A 26,040-nucleotide genomic window follows, 5' to 3' on the forward strand; every position below is an offset into this window, starting at 1 on the left:
AAGTGTTCAAAGGGCAGACATTTATAAAAAGTCCTAGAAATAAGAAATTCCCAGAATAATTTATTACCTACATACTTCAATTTTCTTTGGAAGTTGTAATTCTCAGCAAACATTAATCAAGTCATCCCACTATCTCTCAGGTTGTTTCCCCATTTCACAGAGAGCGATTCAGCCAAAGTTAAATGACTTGTTACCAAGGTCACATGGAGTATATACATCTAAGTAATTCATGATTTTGGCTGTCTCTCTTGCCATTTGTTAGACTAGAATGGAGGGAAGTTGGATGGGGATTTCCACGGGCTTCCGAGGTGACCGTAGATTTGCTGCTCTCTGCTACCCCCTATTGATATGATAAGGGAAGAGCGGATCTCAAGACCAGTATTTCTCAGGTCCTGGACCAGCAGTATCCACATCACCTGGGAACTGGTGAAAAATCCAGACTATAGGTCCCCACCCTGGAACCCTGGATTAGAAGCTCTAGGGGTGGGGTTCAGCCGACCTGTAACAACCTACAAGTGATATTGTACAACCTACAACTTGATATTATATTTTTGCTTTAGGAACTAACATCCTGGCCTCTCCATCATCACAAAAATGGGTAAGCCCCTTCACCTTGCTCCTGTCCTTGGGCCTCAGACAGAGAATATACCACCATTGCCATATACAAAGTGCAGTCAAGTCCATTCGTTCTTTCAGGTGGACTGGTAGCAGCCCGGTGAAGTACGCCAGGGAAGGACTGCATACCCACTTTACAGATGAGGAGACTAGGGCTCAGGAAAGGCCAGGAAACTTGCCTGGGGGCTACTCAGCTTCAAATGGGAGGGCATGGGGCACCTGGGTGGCTCAGTCGCTGGGCGGCTGCCTTCAGCTCAGGTCATGATCCCCAAGGTCCTGGGATCGAGCCCTGCATCAGGCTTCCTGATAGGTGGGAAGCCTGTTTCTCCCCCTCCCACTCCCTCTGCTTGTGTTCCCTCTCTTTCTGTGTCTCTGTCAAATAAATAAAACCTTTTTAAAAAATGACAGGGCAGGGCACCTGGGTGGCTCAGTGGGTTGGGCCTCTGCCTTCAGCTCAGGTCATGATCTCAGGGTCCTGGGATCGAGTCCTGCATTGGGCTCTCTGCTCATCAGGGAGCCTGTTCCTCCTCTCTCTCTGCCTGCCTCTCTGCCTACTTGTGATCTCTCTCTGTCCAGTAAATAAATAAAATCTTAAAAAAAAATGACACAGCAGGAGTCAAATCCACATCTTCTTTCTTTATATCTATGTCCTGGACCTTTTCATTTAGTCTACAACAGGGTTTCTGACTTTTGGGGTCACATAACATGGGGTGCTTTGTTGTGGGGTGCTGTTGTGTTCTGTAGACTGTAGGCCATTTAGCAGCACCCCGGTCTCTGCCTGCTAGACCAGCAGCACTCACACCCTAATGATGGCAATCAAAAATGTCTCCTAATATTGCCAATGCACCCAAGGGGCAAGTGACCTGTGCTGAGAACCACTGACCTACAGCCAGCACATAATTAGAGAGAAATTTCAACTATTTGTGTTCTGCAAATTTTGTACTCTTTGGAGACGATTTCAGGAAAAAAAAAAAAAAAAGCTTATTTTTGGCCTCCAGGACATCTGTGAAGTAAAGGAACTAGGTTAAACATGGGTGTCTACCTTGACTACTCCTTAAGAAAATTCACAATTCTCTCATATCATCTAGTATTCAGTGTTTTCAAATTTCCCTCAGCTGTCACAAGAATACCTTTCACAGCAGTTTTTGTTTTTTTAATGCTAACAGGCAAGCTTGCTTATTTATGTTTTAAAGATTTTATTTATTTATGATAGAGAGAGTAAGAGAGGAAAGCATGGAGGGGTGGGAGAGGGACAAGCAGGTTCCCAGCCCATCAGGGAGCCCGATGTGGGGTATAACCAGAGCCAAAGGCAAATGCTTAACTGACTGAGCCACCCAGGCACCCTCTTTGGCCTTTTTTAGTTTCGAACACTAGTCAACAAACTGTGGCCCATGGGCCCAATCTGGCTTACTACCTTTCTTTGTAAATATGCTTTTGCCGGAACATAGCACGCTCTTTCATTTATATATATGGTTGCTTTCGTGCTACAATAGCAGAGGTGAGTAGTTACAACAGAAACTGTATGGCCTATGAAGCCTAAAATATTGACTCCCGGGGTGCCTGGGTGGCTCAGTGGGTTAAAGTCTCTGCCTTCAGCTCAGGTCACTATCCCTAGGTCCTAGGATCGAGTCCCACATCGGGCTCTCTGCTCAGCAGGGAGCCTGCTTCCCTTCCTCTCTCTCTGCCTGCCTCTCTGCCTACTTGTGATTTCTCTCTGTCAAATAAATAAATAAAATCTAAAAAAAAAAAAAAGACTCCCTAGCCCATGACAGAAGAAAGCTTGCTGATCTCTGACCCAGAACGCTCCTCTTGCCTTTGTTTTTAATACAATACTAACAGTCCAGAACATTTGCTCACAGAAACTCTTTTTTTTAGATCTGATTAATATACATTTATTGAAACTGAACATACTATACTTTAAAATACAAAATCCTTGTGAAATTATCAGTGCTCCACAGGGCAGCATTAAACAACTCTTTATGTGTCCAAACTATAAACACAATAGAAAGGCAAACAGTAAATTGGAAAAATAATTACAATTCCAAGATCTTATCTCTTTTCATACTTTATTTTTCAGGAAGGAGGAAAAAAACCATGTCCTGTCTGACATCTGGTAGAGAGTTTTAACGACAAATGGAGGCTTTAACTGATCAAGTCCCTGTATCATTTAAATAGAGAAACCAGTAGGAAAAGCAGGGGTCTCCTTCTTCAAAAAAAATCATAACATATAATTTCAAACACATGCCCCCAAGTGTACAGAAATTGAGATATATACACAAGACTGTCAGCACCCTGAGTGTAGGGCTGGGTCCCTAGCATGCCTGATACACAGAAAGTAGTCAATGAAGGTCCACGGAATAAAGAAATGAGTAGCATTCCTTTACACATCTGGGCAGGGTAGGTTGTCATGAAAATATTCACACCCATGTATTAGACTAGTCGATACATATTTTTTTAGCATAAGAAGCATGCACATCACACTGAATGTCTGGCCTGTTACTGTTTTGCTAGGAGCTCACACGTGTTCACCTGAAGTAGCAATCAGTTAGCTCAGAACACGGAGAGCCAGAAAGCATCTGGCCTCCCCTTCCAGTGAACCGAAGCCAAACTCTAATGAATAGTACCTTCTCCCCTTACTCTTTAGATACAGTGTGTCTATCCCACTGACCACCTAAGACATTATAAGTGAAACATAAATCATAATGAAAGAAAGCTCTGCTAACTGGTTTTATCAGTTCAATAACGAGGCTGAGGCCACGCACGGTGTAATTCCTCTCCACTTCTCTGAGATGTCATTTAGCCTATATAAAAAGCCCTTTGGACCTCCCTAAACCACAGTATATATTTTAACAGTAATCTTTAGGAATAGAAGTTAATAGCCATCAACTCTGGCACAGCTCACATAAATGGCCCTGTAGAGTGAGCTGTTGATTACAAATAAAGCTGAAGATTTAAACAGTTCCTGGTTGATGCTTGAGCAAAGGATCTCTTTCCTGGTTCCCAAGGCGGAATATGGCCTTTGCATGGTTGAGGAGGGCATTCAGGCCCTGGCCTTTGAGCACGATCCTAGCACTGCGGCCAACCAGTTTGTACTCCTTGTGTTTTCTGAAAACAACATGTTAGATAGATTAACAAAAGATCTCCACCTGGACTATGTTACTTTCTATAATCTCTTACATGCCAAATACAAGAGGGTTATTCCATTTAACCCAATCCACAGCTTCTAAGACATTAATGTCTTACAAAAGTATAGTTTTTTCCCTTCTTCATGGAAGAAATGTGCTTGCCTATTCTAATTTGTGATTATATGGTAAATAAACTGACACAATTTTGTAAAGGTACTGGTATCTAGTAGCATTTTTAGGACTAAAAAAACCACACACACAGCAAAATTAATAGTCTAGTTTGGTATTCATCATTCACCAGAAGATTTTTCTCCCCTACCCAAACTGTTTAAAAGCAAAAGAGGGAAAATGGCCCATTTATGCAGAAATATGCAACTTATTTTTGACAATATACTATAGCAATTTAAAGTGTTAAAAGTAGCAACTTACTTGTATACCAAAAGGGTGATCACAGTGACAAATATGGCTAAGCAGCCCACGGAGACCAGGGCACCATTTGCCATTTTTGAAGGGGAAGCTGGGTCTTAAACAGAAGCAAGACAGTATTAGTGACATCCTCCGCCTAAGGGACAGGCTACTTGTAATGCAATTAAATAAATGAGGAAGGGAGCTATCCGAAGATATATGGCTCCCTCTGGGTTTTCAGTAATCTTTTCCATTAAATAATACATAGTCTTTGGGTCAGCTTATCTTCCATTTAGAGAATGAGTTAGCATGTCTGGAACACTGTGTTAAGGGCTCAGAAGAGAGACGTCATGTCCTGGAGACACCTGCTCAGGTCTCAGCTGACCCCGCAGCACCCACATGGTGAAGGGCTCCATGACCCTCCCCACCGCTCCTCTGGCCGCATCTCCCACTACCTACCTTCCAGCTGTGCTAAAAATCCTGGCGTGGCCTACGCTTCCCCTGCTCTTTCAAATCTCCATGCCCTCTGCCAGGAACGTCCTTCCCCTGGGCTCATTTCAAGCGTTCACCCCTGTGGGGTGACTTCCGGACATTCGTGAGGGCTGAGGGTTCTGGGTCAGGACACCGGCCCGTGTCACTCCTCTACTTGCCTCTCTTCCTCTGCCTCGATCACACTGTGTGGCAATTACTGCTTTATACACACGCTTCTTTCCTTCTCCCAGACTGTGGGATTGCGTCTTCTCTGTATTCCCAGAAACCAGCAAATTAACTCGTCTTGTCCCTACTGTCAAAGTGGAGCTGGAGTTGATCTTTCTTTCTCCATTCCTTCCACCACTGTGCAGTTCCAGCCACCAGCCTCCCCTCACCCACCCCCACAAAAGGACATCTTGTCTACCTGCTTCCACTCTCACCTTCCCGTGATCTTCGCTTCCCTTAGTAGTTCAAATGATCTTTTTTTTTTAATTTTTAAAATTTTTTTTTAAAGATTTTGTTTATTTATTTGACAGACTTACATGTAGGCAGAGAGGCAGGCAGAGAGAGAGGAGGAAGCAGGCTCCCCGCTGAGCAGAGAGCCTGATGTGGGGCTCTATCCCAGGACCCTGAGATCATGACCTGAGCCGAAGGCAGAGGCTTAACCCACTGAGCCACCCAGACACCCCGTTCAAATGATCTTTAAAGGGATCTATCAGAGTATGCTTCAAGCCTGCCGGAGGCTCCTTATACACAGAATAAAGCTCAAGCCCTACTCGTGGTCTACAACCATCTAAATGGACTGCTCATTCCTGAAAGTCAGGCTTCAGTTCAGAGGACACTTTTCATAAGCAGATGCTGCTGGGTAGGCAGGACTGTCACTGACCTCCCCAATCTGGAGAGCCAACCTCTGTCCCCTTTCTCCCCCATAAGCATGGGAGGACATGCCGGGACATTCTTCACAATGTCATCTTATGTGTGATCTCTTTCAGCCCACAAAAGCAGGGTTCACAAAAGCCTTCTTCCTCTTGTTCCCCACTCTGTCTGGAACTGTGTATCTCAGGCCTACAGCTCTGCTGGGCACGGAGGAGATGCTCAATGAATATTTGTTTAAAGAATTGCAGGTGCTTCATGAACGTTCATGGAATCAATGAGTAAAAGTCATTCCCCCTAAAAGTCTCTTGGTTTGCTTTTGATCAAAGATCTGTTTCTGAAATTCTGATTTTGAAGCCCAAGCCATCAAGTTACAATCCCCCCTGGATTGAAAGCTCTCTTTCGGAGCTTCCTTTATTTGGATTTTGAAAATGGCTCAGGTCACCTAAAGTTCTCACTCACTGTAAGAAGGAGGAAAGGAAAGGCAATATCTAAACGTCTAATCTGGTAAGAGAGCAGTGGTTTGCCAGCTCCTAGGTGGCTTCGTAGAATAGGGTATGACCCTGAAAGGCTGTTCTAAGAACTCCCCACAGCTGCCCAAGAGTAACCCCAGCAGCTTCTGGAGGTGACAGCTCGAAGACCAGCACTTGCTCACTCCCACGGGGTCCCAGCGCTCCAACCTGCCTCCTTCCTCCTGCCTCCCCACGCTCCCAGCTCCCCACCGGGGGTCCCAGCACAAGCAGCCTTGGCAGAAGCAGGGCACCTTTGTCTCCTGGTTTTATTTTTAAATCAGTGCCTTAGATCTCACCAACTATAAGCCCTCATACACATAACTCTATGTATGGTTACTTAAGCTTTTCTTTCAATGAGGCTAAAGCTGCCTTTTATGTAGTGAGTGAGTAAATCTCTGTTTCAGTACATTTTACCTTATGAAACAGGCTCCAAATCCAAAGGAGCTGTGAGTTAGTCAAGAGGGCGTACGGGACAATACTCAAATCAAGCAGCAACAGTAAGTGCTGTCATATGTGCACAATTTAATCCCATTTCAGCCCAAAGCGTTTCTCCTAAAACAGTGTCTTACAACAAAGTCAACTGTGAGTGAAATTCAGCGAGGGTCACCAGGTGGAGTCCTAATTTGGTGACTGGGAAAATTGGAAGCCACCAGTAAATGACAATTTCTCAGTGACGTTCCTTAGTCCACTTTGCCAGCATTTCCCCTCCCCAAGCACCAGCAGGGGAGAGAGTAGATTTTCTCGTGAACACTGACTAGGCAAGCTGGTTTGTTACTGTTTCAGGATAATGCCTGGTCGACTCTGAGAAGGGAAAGAGAGGACACATGGCAAGTCAGAAAGGAGCCAGCAGTCCACCCGCTTTCTCATTTCTCTTCTTGGCTTCATGTCTTTGCCTAGGTAGATTCTTAGGAAATAGGGTACCAGTCTCCCTGTTTTATAATTTAATTGGAGAACACTGTTATTTTTTGATGTTTGGCTTCATACTTTTCCCTTGACATATAAATCTCTTCGAGCACGCAGTGATCATATCCCATTATTACTGGTCCATGATCACAGCTGATTTTTTTCATCAAAAGACTTATCTTTGGTCATTTCACTGGGTCTCTCTCTCTCATCCCTTCCCTAAGTAGATTTGCTGTGGGACTTTCATGCCAGTTGTCAAATCCACATTAACGACAGTTCAGTGATTTTTGCAATGAAATAAAATTAAACACTGACAGTGAAGCCTTGAAGGGCTTTAGGACTCACGGTACCTGTGATATGAAATGTTCGTACAACCACAAAACAACACTTACCTCTTGCAGAGACAGAGACGAGGGTGCTCGTGAGGGCCAGACTTGTATTATCACTGAGGGTCAGGTTCATACAGTATGTCCCTGACCCACTGAAGGCTCTTCTCACAGTCAGCAAGCAAGTGTCATCTGTGTCCACATCTACAGGGTCACAGACCGTGTTGTAGGTGATCTGGCAGGTAGGGTCAGAAACTATGGTACAGACCTCTGTGGGCATGCTGAGGGGACAGACGGCACCAGGGGAGGGAGATATAATATTAGTTTAAAAGGAACAATCATAATCATTACCTGTCCATAAAATTGACTAGAATTCTATTTGAATTCCACTAGAATTAATTTGGAACCTTATTCTTTGATTCTTGCATACGATGTAAGAATATCAAACCATTTGATGTCAAACTGTCACATACAATTTACTCCTAAACAAGCCTGGGTATGAGCTACTATTTCCCCTGTATCCTCAGTAAGATGTGGCTCTGGGGGTGGAGGAGGAAGAAATTATGACTGCCCCCTTTCCAAAGGCAAGGGGCTGTTGGAAACTGTGTGAAGCCCAAGTCATTCCTCCCTAGAATGCCTGCAGGTGTGGTCTGCTGAGGTGTCGGGCAAGGATACTATTAAATGCCAGAGTTGGCCCACCGGGGTCCCCACAGATGTTAAACAGTGACAGCAACAGTGGTGGTTGAGTCAGGATTTACTACGTGCAAGACACAAAGGGGCAGATGTGTGACATGGCCTTGATTATCCCTCTCAGAGGAAGATGAGGAAAGTAAAATAAGCCTAGTGTAGCAGGCGACAAACCAGCTCGGCGAGGGGGAGACAACTGGGAGACTAACATGAGCCGTTAGGGGTGGAGCTGGGACTTGAATAAGTGAGGGTGGATGACCACGAGGCGACGTGGCCGCGCATTACTGTCATCAGCTCTGTTTCCCTTGTGGGTGGACCTCCTGGATGGAGACCTGGCTCCGACGCTTGATCTGGTGAGGCATGCGGTGCACAGAGGACACCTGCTCTTCTCAGCTGGGCTCGTTCCTCCATCAGCTTTTCCTCAATTTTCTGTCATCGTCACCCCTCACCTCTCCCTAAGATGGAGAGCTTGTTAGCTATCCCTTTTTATCAAATAAGGCCACATTTTCATACCATCTCATTCCCTTCATTAATTTATACATTTACATACATACATGTTAATTACTTAATTTATCCATTACACATATATTTGTGAATGCTTTAGCTTACTCAGTTAATTAATGTTATATTTATTAACTTATATTTAGTCTATTAACTTCTAGTAGTCTATTATATAGTTCTAACCAAACTATAGGAGGTCAAATTATATAATGCATTAGAAAAAGCTTTGTAGGGGCGCTGGGTGGCTCAGCTGGTAAGTGTCTGCCTTGGCTCAGGTCATGATCCCAGAGTCCGGGGATTGCACTGGGCTCCCTGCTGGGTGGGGAGTCAGCTCCTCCCTCTCCCTCTGCCTGCCTTGTGCTTGCTCTCTCTTGGGCTCAGGATCTCTCTCTCAAATAAATAAAATCTTTTAAAAAAGACTAAAATACAAACCTTAAAAAAAAAAAAAAAGAAAAAGCTTTGTAAAGTTTAGAGATACAGGATTATTGGGCACTGCTATTAATTCATGCTAGGACATGGTCATTCCACGCTGGCTTCCCACCACTTGGAGGGACCTCAAGAAGCCTAGGATCTGGGCTCTGAGACAGACCACAGCCTGTGAACCATGCTCTGTGGGTACCCACCATCTATGGGGCAAGTTCTGTAATCACCGTGTGCCTCAGTGGACCCATCTGTAAAACGATGAGACTCCGGATTGGGTAAGGATTCAATAGGAGAACCGATGTAAAATGTTAAGAACATAGTAAGTGTTCAATTAATAATTACTCTTCAATTTCATCAGCAATTTAAAGGTAATGAACATTGCCCAATCTAGCAAAACTGAGGGCTTCTGAGCCCCTCCCAGGACCCTTCCTCGTTGTGGCTGACTGATGAGCTGGGAATCTAGATCAGCTTCGAAGGGGAGCTGGTGTGATGGCCTCTGCTCAGGCCTTGGCCTGATCTCTGACTGAGATGTACTCACATCCCTTGACAGGTCACAACAAAATCCATCAGCGACTTGTCAGGCTGTGGCACGCGCATCACAACGTCTGTCATCTGGATGATGTTGACCTCCAGGATTCCATCTAACAAAACACCCACCCAGAAAAACACATCAAAGTACAGCAAAAACCAGACCGAATTATTCCTTCACAAACCAGAAAGCCACACAGAGACACGGCATTCTTGCACTGCTCTGGGAGTCTACCCCACGGTGTGGATACGTGTCTATGCAGCACGTTCAAAGTGAAACCTCATTCCAACCGGGCCCTTGGTTTCTGGAGCCTGTGAATGTGTTAGAAGGCTGCACTCCTTCCGGGCAGGAATTTCAGAGAAAGGTAACCCCCGGGGAAGACGCAGGCCTCAGGCTCCGGCCCAGCCGGCTTCTCTCAGCCCGGGGTGCAGAGTCGGGGATTTACCCCCATCTCCAGAACTGGGGTGCCTCGGCTGGGCTTCGGCCCCCACCTGTCTTCTCTGTGGGGTGCCTGAGGGCAGTGCCTATGAAACACAGCCATCTGTGGTAGCTCCACTCATCCCTGTTCCTTACACACTAGGCGGGCGGCTTTGTGAAATCAGAGAGAGGAAGGAAGTGGCAGTTGTGGGAACTTGCTACTGGCCTTTCTTCAAAGGCAAGTTCCTTCAGATTTCTGGAATGCGCGGGGTGGGGGATGTAGGGCTGGAGCAGACTCATTAGTAGGTGGGCCTCACACTGGGCTCGTTTCCACCAGAATGTCTAAGGAAGGCTGGCGTAGGCCAGTCAGAATCTAGAAACTGGTGACATCCTGGCTTTGTGCCCACGTGACATCACCTTGAACAGAGAGCGAGGGCCCCTGCTCCCACCCCTCCAGAGTCAAGAGGGTGAGAAGGTGGCCCGGGGTAGATCCCAGCACCCTGCCCCTGCTGCTCTTACCGACAATCGTGATGGTGGCTTTGAAGTAACCGTATCTGTTAATATGGCAGGTTTCCTCAGGAGTCGCCCTCAGCTCCGGGGGGCGGTCACCCGCTGATGCTGGAAAGTTGGATTAATAAGATTTTAGACAAGTTGCTGAGAATGTAAAAGATTTACATAATAGATAATAACCCCAAATCGAAACAGGTACTTGATAATCGACAATCTAAACATCTATCTGCCCTTTAGAAAAACATCAAGAGTTCTGAACTATTAAATTATTGCAGAAATTTGAAGTGAATATGAATGATTCACAGAGATGTGAGAACTAGCAGGAGTTATAATTGTTAAATTATGTAAGTGAACATAATCCTGTATCTTCTTTAAACACGGGAATCAAATGAAAGGTAGAAGTCATATTAAAATGTATGATACAACAATCATGACAAAATCAAGCAGGGTGTGATAGATAAAATCGTATGTTGGGACGTCTGGGTGGCTCAGACAGTTAAGCGTCTGCCTTTGGCTCAGGTCATCATCCCTGGAGTCCTAGGGTCAAGCCCCTCATCTGCTTGTGCTCTCTCTCTCTCTCATGCTCTCTCTCTCAAATAAAATCTTTAAAAAAAATAAAATAGACTAATGTTAAATAAACGAACATTAACCTTTACCATTTAGGAATTTTTAGACAGTTTTAGATATTACAGGAATCTACAATTTATTTTGAATTTTACACCTGGTCTCCTTATTTGTAAAGACCATGGATACTTATAGAAAAAGAAATTCTCCTACAGTTGGGGCACCTGGGTGGCTCAGTGGGTTAAGCTTTTGCCTTCGGCTCAGGTCATGATCTCGGTCCTGGGATCAAGCCCCACATCGGGCTCTCTGCTCAGCGGGGAGCCTGCTAACCCCTCTCTCTCTGCCTGCCTTTCTGCCTACTTGTGATCTCTCTCTCCCTGTCAAATAAATAAATAAAAATCTTAAAAAAAAAGAAATTCTCCTACAGAAATATCAGAATGAAGCTATATGATTAAGTTGTTCAGTGCAGTTATATTTGTAACTGGAATTAGGATTAATTTAATCAACCATCAATAAGAGAATGGTTAAATAAATTATACATTTATACATACAATATTACCTATATTCTAAGTTTATACATACTATAAAATACTATGTAGCCATTTAATAATGTGAGTTAAATTTTATGTACTGACAGGGGAAAGATGTCCATGATATTTGTTAAGTGAAGAACAACAAATTATAGAACCATATGGATAGCATAAGCCCATTTCCTTAAAAAGCAAAACAACACCTATGTATCTGTATAAAATATGTTTGTAAAGGCGTAGAAATAGATCGGAAAAGAAACGCTTCCAGCTGTTACTAAGGTTTAACTCTTGGGAGGAGAATGTGAGTAGGGATTTTCACTTTTATTCTAGGCTTCTCTATTGTTAGAAATTTTATTAAGGAACATGCATTAATTTTGTAATTTAAAACATTTCAAAAAATAATGAATCAACATCAGTAATAACTTAGTGTCTTGATTAGATATTCCAGATTTAATGAGATCTCCTTTTATTAATAACACACTGTTACAACAATTTATTATTTATAATAGGTTTTGGTAAAAACAAGTGCAGAAAGTCTGGACATCAGGTTGGACTATTTACTCTGGGTTTGGTGATGGCGCCCTCTTGTGACCAGTGGGAGGATGGCAGTATATTACCATCCCCTTCAAATTGGGGTGCTGAGTGCTCATGGCACAGTGGGGTGGGAGGGGGCATTAGGTGGAAGCTAACACTTTCCAAAGTAGACTCTTAGGAACTTTTTAAATGGCCTCATATACTATATAGTACATATACTATTAGTAGAGAATGGGATTTAATTTATTATGCCTTATATCCAGAACAATCTTAATGTCTGGAGTCCTTACTCTCAAGGTATATTCTTTCTTGGGCCATTTGGAAACCACTTTCAAGTAGAGCTGTGTTTTGATGGGACACTGGATGGATGTGGGCAGGGAAGGGAGGAGAATGGAAGTAGGGAGAAATGTGGGAGGAGGAAGAAAGACAGTGGGGATGGCCTGAATGTTTATGAAGGGTGAGATGTATTCTCATAACGAGAAAAAATGGGAGAGAATCAGAGACGTGATGGGGGACACCTGGGTGTCTCAGTCAGTCAAGCATCTGCTTTCAGCTCAAGTCAAGATCCCAGGGTCCTGGGATCGAGTCCCGAATCGAGCTCCTTGCTCAGTGGGGAGCCTGATTCTCCCTCTGCCTGCTGCTCCCCTGCTTGTGCTCTCTCCCTCCCAAATAAATAAATCAATTCTTAAAGAAATGTGACAGGCCAGACAAGGAAAGCATTTGTACACATAACAAGGACCAGTACAAATTAGAAAGGTCAAAGAATGGCACTTAAGTCATGAAATTCTACTTGCAAAGTGGAATTTAAACATACTCTCCTTTCTTCCATATTCTAACAGCTTAAAATGGTGATAAAGTGGCTCAAGAATGACATGTACAGAATTGAATCACAGCAGACTCAGCACATGGTTCTTTAAGCTAGGGATCTAATTATGTAACCTATATTATTAGATTTTTTTTTTAGAAATAGCTGTTAAGGAACCCCCCCTCAAAGATGACCTGGAAAACACTTACATAAAGGAGAGGTGGGTTTTGGAGGTTTGGGTGAAGGTGAAGGACAAGGTCCAGGCACTGCAGCTTGCACGGTGAGGTTAAGGCTGAAGGTTCCATTGAGCACATACGTGTGATTCAAAGTTGGGTTGTTGGAAACAAACAGACCAGTATTATCCCCGAAGTTCCACTTGTAGTTGATGGCCGACTCATTGAGGAAGTGACTAGGGTCGTGAATCAGGACACTGAACATAATGGGGAGGTCCCTGAGGAAGGTTTCATCAGATAAATTGCGATCATTCTTCTGGTACATAGTCACAAATACAGGAACGTGATCTAAAAGATACACCCCAAAATAGAAAGAACACACAATTGCTTGATTTTAAGTAGAGGACTTCGATAATGCTTTTAGGTTCAAAAATTAAAAGTAAAATGAAGGCCGCCTGAAGGGTGGCTCAGTTGTTAAAACATTTGCCTTCAGCTCAGGTCATGATCCCGGGGTCCTGGGATCCAGCCCTGCTTCAGGCTCCCTGCTCAGCGGGAAGCCTGCTTCTTTCCTCCTACTCCCCCTGCTTGTGTTCCCTCTCTCACTGGCTCTCTCTCTGTCAAATAAATAAATAAAATCTTAAAAAAAAAAAAAAGCAATAGAAACTAAAACTAAAACTAGAGATAATTTAGCATTATTTCCCCTCTTCCTATGCAAGTTTGCTAGGGTTTTTTCCAAGTTATTCTGGAAACACAGATGGAGTAAAATATATTTAAATATATAAGCGAGGAAAGGAACCCATACAGATTGTAAGCCAGCCCAGAACACTTAGCTCTAACTCTTACTTAATCCACTAACATCACCAGAATGAAATGCCTCACTACCAGTTAACTTCAAGTTCACACCACTCACTCACCTGTTACCACGTACATGTCTTTCACTTTTGCGATGGGGACATATACGTGGTGGTGTCTTCTATAAACAATTACTTCCATGAGTTGGGGGCCAAGTGTCACATTGGCTGTGTTTATAGAAACTCTTGCTGAACCCCGTCCTAACTTCTGCAAATACTGACCTTTGAGAGGATGGAAATTTTTAGTTATTGGCCACATTACATGATCATAATAGGAAGTTGTTGTTTCTTTACGACTAATCACTGCCACTTAGAGAACGCTCTTGGGAAAGGAAAAACAGGATGAGGATGTAGGTCCTGGCTGCTTCAGAAAGGGAGATGGTGCTCATTTTATATAAAACCTTATAACATAAACTCACTGTTCCATAAATATAATTTGTATATAGTTGGTTAAAATGGAAAGAGAAGTTTAGTGGGAAAATGCTGTTTAGTTCTTAGTTTACAGATAAAAAATGTTTGTAAGTAAGACGTCTGGCACTTGAAATACATGTGTTTCCCGGAGAATACCCATTCAATGCAATAGTGAGGTGTCTAAGGGAGCTAAAAAAATTTATCCAATATTGTTGTAGCAACATTACCATTTCAGCTGTATCAAGCAGTTTCTTTCTTTCTTTTTTAGGGGACTAGAATCCTCCATTTTCTAATAGAATTTGTATATAATAAAACAAAATAAATGGTGAAAAAAGAGGTAGGGTATGGTAGACATAAAAAGTAATGTAGTGGTTCTATAAACACATTTCTAGGACATTCTTGACTCACTCTTTCTCTTTCTCCAGCCCAAACCTGAATCTGATTGCCACCAGCTAGTGAGTAAAAATGATTTCCTATCCCTCAGGGTCCAAGGATTTTTCTAATGCTATTGAGGCACCCAACACAGATGTGTGACTGAACAACAGGGATGCCGAGACGGATTGCTTGTGTGTTTAACACATGGTCAAAGATATCAGAAAAATACACTAATCTCAGGGATATGTGATTTGGAATCCCCTTTACCTGGAGCCACAGAGGCAATTCTTTTGCAGGTTGTAGGGGAAAGAGGTGTCTCACAGGGGGCTAGTTACACATGAGGAAAATGTTAGTCCTGGCATGGGGAGACCACAGAAGCAAGTGTTAGTTGAAGGACAGTATCAGTTAACTTCAGATAAGGAAATTCAAAAAAGTCTTGTTAGAAAAACAGCAATTTCTGGGCTAAAAACTGGTTTTAATAGATATCTTAATTAAAAATTGGGCTAACGAGAGACCGGAGTGCTAGTGAGCATATATGACTCTCTGCAGATGGTCTGGTCAAAAAAATCGTGACATCTGGGGAGTTGACTGGGCCATGAAGGCACTGAAACAAGGTCAGCCTTCAACCGCTATTTAACTAGATGGGCATTATATCTGATATATATTTTGTACTTTGTTAAGCTGATGGATATTGCTAATATGTTGTTCTGATTTATAAATGAGTTAACTGGACAAAGAAACTTTCTCTAATTCATGAAAAAGGACAAAACATTTAGAAGTTTGGAGCCTGCATGGTTGGTGGCAGTTTTCAAACTGTCAGAGCCAGATGGTACCTGCTGACATATTTAAGAACTTAGCAGCTTTGCTAATCATAACCTAAATTTGCTCCTCCTAAAAATAATCACTTCACCAATAATAAAACAAGAGTGGATACCATTTGTGGTTAAAAAAAAAAAGAGGGTAAGCTTTGTCAAAGAAGAACAGGGGTTAGATTATGTTATTTCTACACAGTGGAATATTATGCAGTCATGAAAATAATGTACATAAGGAATTTTAATGATACGATCTAAGTACTCATGATAACAAGATTGGGTATACATTCTAGTCTTAATCAAGGAATACTAGCAAAAAAAATACCATTGTGTTAACAGTGATAATCTCTGGTGTCAATTACAGGTGATTTATTTTTCATCTGTACTCTTCCTGCATTTTCCAAATTTCCTACAAAGAGCGTAAATTTCTTTCTTAAAAAATCTTTTGATAATAAAAAAATTAAAAAATAATCAAATGCCCATCTGTGTGCCATTTGAACAAATATTCCTATTTTTTGTATTACTGTTTTAGACAGAAAGAAACTGAATAGTTTTCTTTTAAGAAAGAAAAATGAATTATTGTTTTTCCCCTTCTTCTAATTCCTTGGTGTTCTGAAGACTTGCCAAAGCTAAACAAGATTTTCATTTTTATCCCTCCTGCTCCACCCCAGCTAAGGAAAGTTCACAGAGTAACTGTTGTTAAACTCTTAAGTGTTAGCATTCTTGCTTATAGAATAAGAAAAGTGGGAAAAAAATGTTAAAATTTGAAGGGCGGGTGAAGCAGCAGCTAAAGGGGTTTTGTAAAAAGTCCAACCAAGTGTGTGAAAGACGTAGACAAAACTGCATCTCCTCCATCCAGGGTGGTGAGGGAAAGGCTTTCCATCAGGGAACACGTGGTGATGGTGTTGGCTGTGGTCATTTCCCCAACCGCCTTCCTCGGTCCAGTTGTAAACATACAGGTCAGGAGATGGCTCAGTATCTAAACAGAGAAAGAAACAAGCCAGGCTTGTCATCTGGGCTCAGAATGCCCAATGCTCATCACTGAATTCAACACCTTTTCATATTTTCATAAATATAAACATAGTTGGACAACGAAAACCCTAATTTTGAGAATTCATCTAGTGGTGTGTATTTATGACCTGTTTTCTGCCTATAGGCTGTATTTCAGTAAAATTTCAAATAAAGCAATTATTCAGGAAGAGCCAATCTAGAAATACTAGAATATATTTATTTTTAATACTGGACCTCACACAACTGTACTCAAATCAAAATGAGGGATGCTTTATCTTTTTATGTTGATACTGCTATCTGTAGTTGTTTTTTGTTGTTTTTTTTTTAAACCCTGAGTCATTTAGCATCAAACAACTCTCAACTCCTGGAGATTTGGCACACTCCTAAAAATAAGGACATTAACCTACATAACCACAGTATCATTACCACTCCTCCTATAGTCTGATCAAGGGTCACATACAGTATTTGACTATTTTGTCTCTTCAACGATTTGGAAAAAAAGATAGATAGAAGTAAATATGGCAAAATGTTAAAATTGTTGAGTCTAGGTAGGAGGTTTTGGTAGACTCCGTGTACCCTGATTTCAACTTTTTTGTATGTATGACAATTTCTTTTTAAGTAATCTCTACACCCAATGTGGGGCTCGAACTCACAACCCCAAGATCGAGAGCTGCACGCTTTCCTGACCGAGCCAGCCAGGCACCCCAACATATTTCATTGTGAACTAGTCATGACCAGTATCTTTTCATCTAGACCAGTTCCCTTACCCTCTTGGTTTTTTTATGTCATTGACATTTTTGAAGAATCTTTTTATTTATCAATATATTAGAGCCATTTTAATTTTTTTATTCTTAAATTGTCCCAAATAGCCAGGAGGAGTCCCTGCAAGCTGGCTTCTGTGTCCTTGTGATGCGTCTCTGTTAGTCCGTATTTACTTACTTGGGCACACTAAAATATGCCAGACTCACCTGGTACTTTCCCTGCCCTAGACCTGCAGTCAGTATTTAACTCAAAGGTCCCTGGTTCCTTTTTGTGATGACAGGTATTACATAAAAATTTTCCTTAGACACAGGGATTCCTTCATATAAAAATGCTCAGAGGGCTAAAATGCCATTTTAGGGGTGCCTGGGTGGCTCAGTGGGTTAAAGCCTCTGCCTTCAGCTCAGGTCATGGTCTCAGGGTCCTGGGATCGAGCCCCACATCGGGCTCTCTGCTCAGCAGGGAGCCTGCTTCCTCCTCTCTCTCTGCCTGCATCTCTGCCTACTTGTGATCTCTTGTCTGTAAAATGAATAAATAAAATCTTAAAAAAAAATAAAATGCCATTTTAAACATTCATAAGAATTAGCATTTTTAGAAAGAGAAAAATTACTACAAATTTTAGACACTTGACACTTAAAAAATATCAAACCCTTTTTATATAGGATCTAATGTTTTCCTAATAGAACAATGATAAATTAATAAGGAATGAATGCAGACAGTTTAATAGAAGTGCTAAGTCATAAAATCAGATCGTAAGTGTATTTAACAGTCTTGTCACTGATTGAAGAATCTCAGTTATTAGCTCCGAGTTTTGGGGAATGTGCAGTTCTTGAGACAATTTCCTTTGAAGCATCTGTGTTCCTTTGTGCTCTTTAACATGTACAAAGGGCTTACCTGCCTTAAGGTAAGCGAAACTACAACATACACATCTTAGCATTTGCACCAGCCACAAAAACACTGAGTTAAGCAATAATTGTAAGCAGAAATCAGTCTGATCAGAAAATGTTTGACAGATCAGCTATTTGTCGAGTATCCAGAAGAATTTCAAGTAACCATACCAAAATCCGAGAATCAACAAGGTATTCTCTGGATAATCAACTAGACCCTAAGAAAGAGCCGAGCATGACGACGTCCCTCTTGAAGAAGGTTCCAAGTGGCAGAAAGCCACCAGTTTGCTCAAGTGGGTTTGGCTAATGTTGATACAGGAACTGGACGGAGCAACATGTCCCTGTCATCCAGTTTGAGGAGGGGGTGACATGGAGTGACAGCAAAGCACCTGTGAGTGTTTAGGTTTATGAGATGGGTCTCCAGTAGTTAGGAAAACTAGTCTATTCCTGTGGCATGGGTAATATTCCTTACCATTTCTGCAGTTATTCTCATAAACTATGTTGCCATTGACATCTTCCTTCTGGCATCTGGGGAACACCAGGTCTACCACAAACGTGATGGTTGAGCCCACAAGTGCTGGTGAGTCACTGGTCAGCATCGCCTGCACGTGGCCTCCTAGCACATAGAAAAGTGCAGTTTAGTGATCAAGCATCTTTTTCCTTTCGTTGACAAATAAAGTAGAGTTGAATACACCAATAAGGACCAGAGCATCCCAATGTCTCTCTCTCTCTCTTTTTTTTTTTTTTTAAGTGAACACTATGCCCGGCGTGGGGCTTGAACTCATGATCCAGAGATCAAGAGTCACATGCTCTACTGACAGCACTCCCATCCTTATGCCTCTTAGCAATAAATTACTTTCTGGATTCCTAACTTTTGCTTTCAGAGTACATTCTACAAGGGGGGAAAAAGGAGGTCAGACCAATTAAAGAAGTCTTTGATCATAGAACATTTCCTTAAGACAAAAAAGAATCTGCTCAACTGGATTGAAGAAACAAGTTTTAAAGGTTTGTATTTTTTAGACTCAAAACCGATGACTAAAGGACTCACTCTTTCATGCAAATGGGAAGATACTCACTTTCTGATAAACCACATTTCTGATATGGTCAAAACTGCTTGAGTGTCTCAGCTCTTCTGAAGAGGACCATTCTCAGATTATGTAGAGGTTCAGGGCGAAATCTGTTTGCTATCCAAAATCTTCCAAGAACTACGAACTTGTCAATTTCTAAGTGGATTAATGTTGAGTGTGTGTGACTTAGAAAGTGACAATGTTGAGATAAAAAAAGATTGCCAAATCCAGGTGCCTCCCACTTGGTAACTAGAGTACAGTCTTAGAAGCAACGTAAGCCACGTGATCTCCAAGTCTACAATGTAAGAGACTGAGTCAAATAGGAAATGACAGTTGTTTATCTTGAATATGTGATTTACCTCTCCAGGAGTTTTTCCACCTTGGGTCTTCCTTCTTCCATACTGGGTAGAGTTTTTCATTCCATTCATTCTCATCTGATGACCAACCAGTTAGTTGGCTGTGCTCCCTTGTATAACCAGAAGTTCTTTCATTGCTCAGCACGTCATGAAATCCTAGATCAGTATTTGAAAAGCAAATAATTTTGCTTACTCCTTTCCTCATTTAGTACTTAACAGTACCTAAGTAGTCAAAGCAACTTCTCATTTCCTAAGTTTGAAAAATCCTACTTAATATTTCCAGTAAGTCAAACAAATAGGTTTTTATTTGAATGTCTCCTGAAAATAGTTTAAATACAACTATTCAGACACTCTTTATGTTTTTAAGATTTTATTTATTTGACAGACAGACATCACCAAGTAGGCAGAGAGGCAGGCAGAGAGAGGGAAGCAGGCTCCCTGCAGAGCAGAGCACCTGATGTGGGGCTCAATCCCAGGACTCTTGAGATCACAACCTGAGCTGAAGGCAGAGGCTTAACCCACTGAGCCACCCAGGCGCCCTCTTTATATACTTTAAATACTCAAGGAGGGGCACCTGGGTGGCACAGGGGGTTAAGCACTTGGCTTCTGCTCAGATCCTAATCTCAAGTCATGAGATGGAGCCCCATCTTGGCTCTGCGCTCAGTGCAGTCTGCCTAAGACTGTCTCTCCCTTTCCCTCAGCCTCCCCCTGCCCCATGCTTGCTTTCTCTAAAATAAATCTTTTTTAAAAAATAATTTACTTATTTGACACAGAGAGAGAGAGCACCCAAGCACAAGCCAGGGGAACAGCAGGCAGAGGCAGAGGGAGAAGCAACTCCCCAAGGAGCAGGGAGCCTGACACCGGACTTGATCCCAGGACCCCAGGATCATGACCTGAGCCGAAGGCAGATGCTTTTATTGACTGAGCCACCCAGGCATCCCGTAAATAAATATTTAAAAAAAATTAAATGAGTCAAGGAAAATTTCTGAAAGTTGGTATTTCTGAGCTGTTATTTAACTTCTCAATACATATTCTCTGATTATTTGAATCTGATATGCTAGAATTAGGAAAACACTGGTGCCAATGATATTCAGATCAGTTTTGGCATCTTTTCCCATTCTTACCTGTTCTCTTGGCTAAAAGAATGTCAGGCTCAGGAATGCCTCCAGGTTTCCAAGAGATGCAAACCAGTATTGGAGAGCTCACTGTTGAACAATCTAACTTTTTTACGGCCCAGTATATGTTCTGAATTGGTGAGTGTCCCATAAGTACTATGTAATTTACAGTGCTTTTAAAAATATTATGTTAAGAGCTGGTTGGTAATGTTTTGAGACGTCTATGTTCCTGCTGATTTTCTATTTGTTATTTCAATTACTGAGAGAGGACTGTTGAAATCTTCAATTATAATTATGGATTTGCCAATTTGCCAATTTCTTCTTACAGTTCTGTCAGTTAATGTATTTTGAAACTCTGGAATTGCCAACTCTTCTTCATGAATTGATCCTCTTGCCATTAGGAACTGACTTTTATCTTTATTAATAGTCCTTGTTCTTAGGGATACTTTGATAGTAATGTTTAGTGGTTAACAGGTATGTCTTTTTCTATCTTATTTTTAATGGATATACATTTTTATATTTGAAGTGGGTTTCTTATAGACAGTATATTGGTTTTGTTAATGTAGTCTAACAATCTCTACCTTTCATTCAGAGTGTTTAGGTAATTTATATTTACTGTATTTATTAATACCGGGGGATTTAAGTCTACCATCTTATTTTTCTATCTGTCCCATTTGTTCTCTATTACTTTTTCTTCTTTTCCTGTACTTCTTGGGGTTATTTCTGGAGTCTATATTGGCTCCACTTCTGGCTTATTAGCTGTATCTTTGTGTTTTGTGTGGTTGCTCCAGGGTTTATAAATTTCTAGTTCTTCTGAAATTCTTTCTAATCTCAAGTTGATGTCTTTTTACTTTGCCTGACAACTCCAGTGGTCACATGGTCTCTCCTCTCTTTGAGGACTGTACAGACTGGCTGGCTGCCTACCTAACATTTCCAGGCTGCACTCCTACTCTTTTTTATCCTTGTCGCAGAGCTTCTATAACCGCACAAAATTCCAACAGCTGACTTTCCTAGATTTCCTTACAGTATGGGCAGAAGCAGCTGATTAGAACCTGGTCAGTCAGAACTGAAAGGAAGTCTTCTGCGGGCTTCTGTGAAGTTTTCCTCTCTGTCATCTGTCTATCCATATACACACACATACACACACTTATTTAACAAACTCCATTTTGTTCACATCAGAAGTGATTTTGGGGACAGTAATGTAGGGACGTGAAGCTCAGAGCTGGGACAGCCATACTTAACCAGGAGGGCCCAAATCTGAAGAGGCAAGCCAACACACTGAGGAGGTCAGAGTGGATGGAAGAGAAGAAAGAGTTCTCAATGTTGTCGAGTTCTTGCTCTTTTCCTGCCTCTGGACTGGTTACATAAAAAAGTGTCTTGCTCAACCTATTTGAGTATTGTTACAGCCAAGAAGTCAATTGTCTAGAACCCACAGCTAATCCCTAACCATACATTATGATAAACTGTCCTCTCATGTGGCCTTGTGTCGTCTCCTGAATACTGGAGGAGGACTGCCACAAGGTGTGGTATTTGGCAGGTGCTCAGAGAAGCCATTTTGAATGGATACCACCAACCTCTATCTTCTATTTATCCTTTTTGGTAGAAGGAAGCAAAAGCCTGTTGTTTCCTTCTTATAATGGAGACAGATGGAATGGGAAAGAATATTGAAATGAATATTGAACAATGTAGATGTCTCATGCTGGGTGAATGTTAACAAGACTTGGTTTCTTGATTTTGTTGCTAAACAGTCTGTGTTGACCTCAGATCATGTTTTCTCTGGGTCTCCAAATCAGACCAAAATCAAGTAAGACAAAACCAAAATGTCTTATGATTCTGTAAGATTATTTTTATTTGGAAACAGATACTAAGTAAGGATAGGAAATGTAGGTTTATCAATCGATGTTTATAACTGGATATTCATTCGAATTGAGTCATGGAGTGGTAGAATATTCAATTTGGAAAAAACAGTTCAAATCACTTCATTTTACAGATGAAGAAATTCAGGCCTAGAGAAATGACAGAATTTACTCGGGGTCACTTTTAGTGGAGTGGAAACGAAGATTCACATTTTTGGATTCCCAGGACTAATTTTTTCCCACTGTTCTGAAGAGTCTTCCTCTTCCACAGATTCGGAGAGAAAGTGAGTGGTTCCAGGAACAATCAAAACACGGGGTTCTCCTCTGATTATAGATGGCAGAAGTCAAGGAAAGTCCAGGAAAAACATCTACTTAAAAGAGGGACAAGGAATAGATACCTGGGTCCGGGGAACAGAATGGAGAATGTTGAAATGGACCCACACAAACAGGCCTTACTGATTTTTGACAGAGATGCAAGAACAACCCAATGGAATTTCAAAAGATAGCCTTTTCAATAAATGGTGCCATCGGAAAATAGAAAGCATAGGAGAAATTTTCAGGCTCTAGGCTAGGCAAGAATTCTTTGACTTGACACCAAAGACACGATCCATAAAAGGAAAAAAATGATAAATTAGACCTCATGAAGATGAAAAACATTTGTTCTGTGAAATAGCATGTGAAGAAGATGAAAAGGCAAATTACGAACTGGGAGAGAATATTTGCAAACCACATTTCCAGTAAAGGACCGCTATCTAGAATATATAAAGAGTTTTTAAAACTCATTAAAAAAATCCAATTAAAAAATGGATAAAAGACCTGAATAAGCATTACACTGAAGAGGATACACAGATGGCAAAGAGACACATGAGATGATGTCCAGTTTCATTAACCAGTAGAGAAATGCACATTAAAACCACAGTGGGGCATCACTTTACACCTATCAGAATGACTAAAAAATAAAAATAAAAAAATAACAGGGATATATCAAAAGTAGGCAAGAATGTGTGAAGACACTGGATTGCTCGTACACTGCTGGTGGGAACAAAACACCGTACAGCCACCCCAGAAAACAGTTTGACAGTTTCCTGAGAAACTAAACATGCAACCAAAACATTGTACTCTTGGGCATTTGTCCCAAAGAAATGAAAACGTATGGTCACCCAAAAACCTACACACAAATGTTCGTAGCAACTTTATTCACAGTAGTGCAAACTGGAACAATCCAGAGGTCTCAAAATGGGTGAATGTTTAAACAAACCGTGATATATACATACTGTGGAATCTACCCAGCAATAAAGAACTATTCAGACATGCAACACTTCAATAAATTATGTTGCATAAAAAAAGCCAATGCCCCTAAATTACCTATTGTAATGATTCTATGGATAACATTTCTGAAGTAACAAAATCATAAAATTATGAAAATGGGAGAATGGATCAGTGGTTGCCAGGGCAGGGGGGTATGGTGGGAAGGGGAAGTTGGTTTGGCTACAAAGGGTTTGAGGGACCCTTGTCGTGATGGGACGGTTTGGTATTCTGACTGTAACAGTGTCAATATCCTGGCTATGATACTGTGCAATAATTGTTTAAGAGGTTACCATTGGGAGAAACTGGGTAAGGTATACAGAGGAATCAATTTGATTTTTTCTTAAGTTGCATGTGAATCTACAATGACCTCAAAAAGCTAAGTTAAAAAAATAGAACAAATGACTCCCAAGAGTAAGCAGGTTTTAAAAGAAAAAAGGTGTGGGGGAGGGGGAGTTAGACGTGAAGGGAAATGGAGTCACAGCCGGCACCGATGTGGCTTTTCTCTCTCCATTCTAGAATCTCACCCCAGCAAAGGGGAGGTGGCCAGGTTGCTTGTGAACTGCTCCGTCAACACCTGCAGGCCTGCTCTCGCTCTGACCACGCCCCTTCATGCTCTCTCTCAAATAAGTAAATAAATTTTTAAAAAAGAGTTGGACGCTTAACCCACTAAACCACCCAGGTGACCCACAAGAGGAGCTTTTGAAACAAGGAGGCTCCAACCTGACCTCCCCAAGGGTCTGCTTTCATCAGTCTGGGCATCGGTCGTTAGAAAGCCCCCACCTCAAATGTGAGACTAGAACAGAGCCTCGGGGCCTTGGCTCTTCTCTCAGTAACCTCACCCGAGTGGCAGCAAACTCCTGGAGGTCTGTGAAAAAGGTCCCAACAGGCCTAGGCACAGCTTCCGGGGGGGATGATCTGTGAACTTGGTTCTAGATTCGGGGCCCTGTTTCATTTGAGCCCTCTACACTGCTGGATAGAAACTAGACAAAGTTTAGTGGGTGGCACTGCTTTGTTTCAGGCCAGAAAGACTGTTCCTCACACCAGCACCCTCCCCTTGTCTGGTGAGAGACAGGGTGGCAACTGCAATGTGGGCAGGGGGGAGCCCCCCAGAGGGGCACCTGGGTGGCTCAGTAGATTAAGCCTCTGATCCGGTGATGATCTCAGGGTCCTGGGATCAAGTCCCGCACTGGGCTCTCTGTTCAGCAGGGAGCCTGCTTCCCCCTCTCTCAGCCTGCTGCTCTGCCTACTTGTGATCTGTCAAATATATAGAATCTTAAAAAAAAATTCCCCCCGAGAGAGGGGCCGGCATGGTTGTTGCTTTCCCAGCGCCTGAAGCCAAGAACGAGCGGGAGGCATTCTGCTGTAGGGTGAATGTTCCCAAAGGTTTCGAGCACGAAAGCTTCCTGAGAACCTTCATGAAGCCCACCTTCTGGCATGGACAGCGATACCTCAGACAACCCATCACTTCCGCCAACAGAGAATGGGTCAAAACACACTCGTGTACTCACGTCTGGCAGCATCAAGTGGCAATCTTGCAGTCAGAAGCAGAAACCCCAGGAAACAGTGGAGACATGCCATGCTGCGAATTCTCAAAGACCAAGGCAATCAAGGTATAACTTTTAACTCCCCGGGCTCCATCCGCTAAGAACGGCAGCGGCTCCTCTGGCCTCTCCCTGCCCTGCTCCTTGTTTTAATTAAATACAGGGTGCCTCGGGGCAGATCATGTGATGGTATTAAGCAGTCTTGCCTGATCTGGTCTCCCAAGTTCAAGCTCTTAAAAACTCATGTGCTTCTGACTCACTCACTCTTAGCCTCCGTTTTCTCTTTTTACCAGTACACTGTTTGTGTTATGATTCCACATTTCCAGTGAGAGAGACTTCCTTTCCTATGGACCCATTTTCATATCCTTCACCAAATAATATTTCGAACTCCAACCTCATCAATTCAACTTGCTGCAGTTCCTTTACTGATCCATTCACCCAGCTCATTTAGAGGGCCAGCTCTTCCCAGAGCTAACTAAGGCTCGTACATTCCCTTCTCCCCGGAGGAGACACAACTGGGGCAGGGGGGTGGTCGTGGAGTTACAGCTTCGATCACTTGAAATTCGGGGTTACAGATGAGTAATAGTATATGTGGTGCCAGAGGGTGCTTGAAACACATGCCCAGGCCACCGGTTGCTAAGAAATGTCATTATAGGCCCATTTAGGACACCCAAGCAGTTCCGTAGAGCTTCTGGAATGACCTGCCTGATTTCCGGTCACTGCTCTACAAGTATTCTGTGTTGTACCTCCCAGGGCCGATTGCCTAAAACATAGTGCATGTTTATTTC

At 42.3% G+C, this 26,040-nt stretch overlaps 1 protein-coding gene across 1 annotated transcript; it reads right to left on the reverse strand.

Annotated features, from left to right (window-relative positions):
* Positions 1 to 2,660: 2,660 nt before the first annotated feature.
* Positions 2,661 to 25,453, reverse strand: GPNMB (glycoprotein nmb). The gene is made up of 11 exons (XM_032303935.1): positions 25,220 to 25,453; positions 19,436 to 19,588; positions 18,482 to 18,625; positions 16,167 to 16,331; positions 13,818 to 13,976; positions 12,940 to 13,251; positions 10,307 to 10,405; positions 9,380 to 9,482; positions 7,297 to 7,511; positions 4,170 to 4,263; positions 2,661 to 3,720 (listed from the first exon to the last, which is right to left on the reverse strand). The coding sequence occupies exons 1-11, from the start codon at positions 25,287 to 25,289 to the stop codon at positions 3,567 to 3,569; spliced, it is 1,668 nt and encodes a 555-aa protein (XP_032159826.1). The 5' UTR covers positions 25,290 to 25,453; the 3' UTR covers positions 2,661 to 3,566.
* Between the last annotated feature and the right edge of the window lie 587 nt (positions 25,454 to 26,040).

This window comes from Mustela erminea, chromosome 11 (assembly GCF_009829155.1).
Source record: "Mustela erminea isolate mMusErm1 chromosome 11, mMusErm1.Pri, whole genome shotgun sequence".
Taxonomy (NCBI): domain Eukaryota; kingdom Metazoa; phylum Chordata; class Mammalia; order Carnivora; family Mustelidae; genus Mustela; species Mustela erminea.